Source organism: Coccinella septempunctata, chromosome 9 (genome assembly GCF_907165205.1).
Source record: "Coccinella septempunctata chromosome 9, icCocSept1.1, whole genome shotgun sequence".
Classification (NCBI taxonomy): domain Eukaryota; kingdom Metazoa; phylum Arthropoda; class Insecta; order Coleoptera; family Coccinellidae; genus Coccinella; species Coccinella septempunctata.
This window is the reverse complement of record NC_058197.1, coordinates 5,433,330-5,438,408: the sequence shown is the minus strand read 5'-3', so window position 1 is coordinate 5,438,408 and position 5,079 is coordinate 5,433,330. Positions and strand designations below refer to the sequence as shown.

General features: G+C 33.2%; 1 protein-coding gene across 1 annotated transcript; it reads right to left on the bottom strand.

Moving 5' to 3' along the window:
- Positions 1 to 408: 408 nt before the first annotated feature.
- Positions 409 to 4,389, bottom strand: LOC123321020 (uncharacterized protein K02A2.6-like). The gene is made up of 2 exons (XM_044908523.1): positions 3,696 to 4,389; positions 409 to 3,110 (listed from the first exon to the last, which is right to left on the bottom strand). The coding sequence occupies exons 1-2, from the start codon at positions 4,387 to 4,389 to the stop codon at positions 409 to 411; spliced, it is 3,396 nt and encodes a 1,131-aa protein (XP_044764458.1).
- Between the last annotated feature and the right edge of the window lie 690 nt (positions 4,390 to 5,079).

Genomic DNA, 5,079 nt, shown 5'->3' with positions numbered 1-5,079 from the left:
AGACATGCGCAATGCCTAAGAAGACATGACGTGATAATTAGGCCATTTTGTTTTGTTCAATTTGCAACTGCTTAATTGAAGTGTCTTTTAGCACTTTTAAATTTGCGTGCCGGATTCGTACAGGAAAGAAAAGTAACTTACGCAGATACATATATTTTCATTCGCATATGTACATTGACTAGTGCAGATTTTTGAACTGGATTATGATTTTCCCTACAGTACATTTTATTTAGGGAGGGGAGATGCGCAAAGATATTTTCTATATTGAATATATTACATTCTTCCCCCTTTGCAATTAACAATAATAATTTTTTATAAGGTAAGTTAACATACTATACATTTCAAATTTGATAATTTTACATACTTATACCTACTAAATATTACAAATATAAATGTACAATTCAGGTATCATGGAACGAAACGTTTTGGAGGTTTAACAATTCTTTTTGGTCTATCTGAATGAACAACAGGTGGATCTACTTCTACATTATCCCTATTTACATCTGTTTCTGAGCTTGAATTAAGAATTGTTTCATTATTAATTACATTTTTTACTGGATAATTAATGTCATTAAATGTCTTCATAATTTGATTCGAATGTCTTTTCCATATTCTATCCAAAGTGAAAATTTTGACTAGAAATGTTACTTTGCCAACTTTCTTGACTATTTGGCCTTTTATCCAATTAACAGAATTTGGATCTCTATAATCTTTAACTATGACAACATCATTCACCTCGAAATTAACTTTATTTTTACCCTTAAAATTTTGCTTCTGTACTTGTTGATTATGTCTTACCCTATTTTCTATAGACTTACAGGGTGACTTATGTAGTAAAGCATCAAATCTGGTTCTTATATTTCTGCCAAACATAAGTTGAGATGGGCTCACACCAGTAGTAGTGTGCTTGGTAGTGCGATAATCTAATAAAAACCGCGAAAGAATTGTGTTAGTGTCCACAGGAGTGCCCTCCGAAAACGACCTCTTGAGGCAATTTTTAATAGTCTTAACAGAATTTTCCGCAGCACCATTCGATTGAGGATGAAAAGGTGGACTAGTTACATGAGAAATATTATTATTTTTTAGAAAATCTTGAAAATCTGCGGAAGTGAAACAAGAAGCGTTATCGGAAACGATTGTTTCAGGCAAACCAAACCTGGCAAACGATTGTCTCAAAAATTTAACTGTCATCTGGGTACTCGTAGATGCAGATTCAAATACTTCAAGCCATTTAGAATGAGCATCCAAAACAATCAGATAATGTTTATTTTTAATAGGCCCTAAAAAATCAATATGCAGTCTTTGCCACACTTCTGTTGGCCATTTCCATCCTGCCAAAGGGACTTTGGGAGGATTGTTAGAATTACTTGAACAACCAATACATTTCTTAACCAAACGTTCAATATCTTTATCTAGGTTAGGCCACCAAAAATGAGATCTGGCAATACTTTTCATTTTTACAATACCCAAATGACTCAGATGTAAATTCCCAAGAAAATCTTGACGTAATTTAGTGGGAACCACAATCCGATGGTTCCAAAACAAACAATTATCAGATATGGCAAATTCAGATCGTCTTGAAAAATAGGGTCGGATACTTGGGTCATTTACATACTTTGGCCAACCCTTGATCATTAAATCCTTAATTTTACTCAATTCAACATCTTTGAGTGTTTCCTTCTGAACCTCCTCAAAATTTACCGGAAAACGATCACTTTTTGCTAAGAAATTACAATAAGGTAAATCAACATCATTCTGAAAAGTGTCTTGTGTTGAAGTTTCAGGCAACATTCTAGACAGGGCATCTGCGTTATTTTCTGTAGATTTGACGTATTCAATTTCATAATCGTAGTTCGAAAGAATGACAGCCCAACGTCTAAGCCTGTTTGCCGAAAATTGAGGAATGGATTTTTTATTTCCAAAAATTGCCATCAAAGGCTTATTATCTGTTACCAAGGTAAATCTTTTAGCGTATAAATATTGGTGAAATTTTATGACTCCAAAAATTATAGCAAGGCCCTCGCGTTCTATTTGAGAGTAATTTTTTTCAGCCCTGGTTAACGACTTTGAAGCATAAGCAATAGGTCTTTCAGCTCCGGAAGGATAAGTATGACTCAATATTGCCCCAATACCGTGAGGACTAGCATCTATAGTTAATTTAATTTTTAAGTTTGGATCGAAATGAACCAAGACTTCTGTTGATTTCAACAGATATTTAATGTTTTGAAAAGATTTTTTGCAACTTTCTGTCCATTCCCACTTTGCATCTTTCTTAAGTAATTGATGCAAGGGATAAAGAACAGTAGACAGGTTTTTAACGAATTTACCATAGTAGTTAACCATGCCTAAAAAAGATTTCAGCTCACTTACATTCTTAGGTTCAACGAAATTTTCAATTGCCAAAGTTTTAGATTCACTTGTATGTAAACCTTCTCTATCTATTATATAACCCAAATATTCAACACTATTTTGAAAAAATTTACATTTCGATGGACTTAATTTAAGACCAGAATTTTTTAATATTTTCAAAACTTCTCTTAATCTACTTAAATGTTCGATTTCATCTTTACCCGTGACTAAAATATCATCCAGGAATACTACTACTCCTTCCAAACCACTTAGTAAAGATTCCATCAATTTTTGAAATTTGGAAGGTGCTGAGGAAATTCCGTAAGTCAGTCTATTATATTTGAACAAACCCTTATGTGTTACAATCGTGGTAAGTTCTTTCGATTCTTCATCTAAGCAGATTTGTTGATATGCATCAGAGAGGTCCATTTTCGAAAACTGAGATCCTCCTTGTAGACGTCTAAACAAATCCTCAATGCGTGGAAGGGGGTATTGGTCGACTTCGATACAAGGGTTAATGGTAACCTTGTAGTCGCCACATAGCCTCACAGACCCATTTTTCTTTAACACAGGTACTACTGGAGTTCCCCATTTACAATAATCCACAGGAGAGATGATGCCTAGAGAAAGCAGACGATTAATTTCATTTTCAACAGGTTCTTGTAGAGCATATGGAATAGGACGAGCTCTAAAAAATTTTGGCGTAACTGAAGTGTCCTTTAATTTTAGATTGATATTTCCTTTATTAAATTTTCCTAAACCTTCAGAAAAAACTTCATGAAATTCGGCAATTAAACATTTAGTCTTTCCATCAACATCATTGATAAATTGTAAATTAGAAAAACCAATATTATACATATTCATGAAATCTCTTCCCAAAATTGGTGCACCACCATCTTTCATAATGTAAAAATTTATACTATTTACAACATTTTTATACTTTACATTTAATGGTAATATGCCTAAAGGTTGAACTCTAGTTCCATTGTAAAAGTATAAAGACTTATCAGATGGTTTTAACTTATGCGTTCTTTTAAATTTTTTTTCAAATAATTTTTCTGACATACAAGAGATACTGGCTCCTGAATCGATTTGACAAGAAATAATTATCGATTCTATCATTATATCAATTTGAAAAGGAATGTTTTCATTATTTTCATTCAAAACATATAATGGAACATCATCTGTTTGATCAGGAATTTCAACAGTATCATTGTTTATATAATTATGTTGATTTTTGTTTTTTCTATTGAAACAGACACTTGAAAAATGACCTTTCTTTTTACAAAAATTACAATAATTATTTTTGAAAAAGCACTTATCTTTTGTGTGTCCTTTTTTCCCACAACAGGAGCATCCATGTTGCTTTGGTTTTCCTGATGATTTCTCTGCGGCGGCGTGTCTCTGGTCACCTGACCTATGACGTGGCCTGTCATTGCTGCGGTTGCGTATGAGGTTGATTGGTTCGGTCTTGACTGATTGCGAAATTTGATAACTTTGGGATGCCGCCATTTTGTTTTCTGCTACGGTGATCGCTTGCTCAAATGTGATATTTTTGTCTTCTTCCAGGAGTCTGTCTAGAATGATCCCTTTTCCAAAACCACAGACAAAACGATCTCGCAAACAAATGTCCAATTCAGCCTCAAACTCGCAAGAGACTGCCAAACTCCTTAAGCGTGCAGCCCACTCTCGAATTGTTTCTTCCGGCTCTTTTCTTGAAGCGAAGAATTTGAAACGTTCAGCCAACACTGACTTCTTCGGTTGAAAATGTCTATCAAATAATTGTATCAGAGCATCAAAACTTTTTGCTTCAGGCAATTCTGGACTACATATGCTGAAGATGATTTTATAAGATTCTTCGTCCAGCATGTTGAGAAAGATTGCTTTTTTCTTATCAGAGTCTGTTATATCATTAGCACTGAAATAATTTTTCAACCTTGCCTTGTAAATATTCCAATCGGTGATATTCAACTGAAATTCTCGTAGTTGACCGATGAAAGATGTGTTTGCCGACGTCGCCGCTGCTCGATCGCCCGGCATGATGGACACGTGTGTCACTGATAAATTTCACCTCACAAGAAATAAAATTCGTTGAATACTTGTAAATAAGATTATTTAAGTCCGAAAATATAACTTTTAATGTCCGTTATCCTCGTCGCCACTGAAGTGTCTTTTAGCACTTTTAAATTTGCGTGCCGGATTCGTACAGGAAAGAAAAGTAACTTACGCAGATACATATATTTTCATTCGCATATGTACATTGACTAGTGCAGATTTTTGAACTGGATTATGATTTTCCCTACAGTACATTTTATTTAGGGAGGGGAGATGCGCAAAGATATTTTCTATATTGAATATATTACTGAAAACTATTATTAGAGTCAACATGGAATATTATGATATTCGTTGAAGTTTCTAGAAATGTGACTAGGAGTAAGATACATAAAATGAGTTCGATTCAAAAAATTTATATTTTTATGTTATATATTATAATCCATTGTAATCTTACATTACTAATTAAGTATTTGTTACTGTGTAGTTATATAAGGAATTCAATTTATTTTTTATTTTATATGAGAATATGAATAATTATACCTACCTACATATATGTAATTATATAATAACTTTGAAATTCCTTGCAATGGATCGAGTTAATCTATTTGATTTGAAGGACAGTTTTGTGTGCATGGATCTCTGAATAACTTTTTGAATATAAATATTTTCATTTGA

Bases quoted from the DNA above. Each gene is read 5' to 3' on its own strand.
- LOC123321020 (XM_044908523.1), bottom strand. From the start codon at position 4,389: ATGCCGGGCGATCGAGCAGCGGCGACGTCGGCAAACACATCTTTCATC. The intron at 3,111-3,695 runs GTGGGAAAAAAG...TTTTTTCTGAAG, and splicing joins GCAACATGGATGCTCCTGTT to GTTTAGGAAAATTTAATAAA.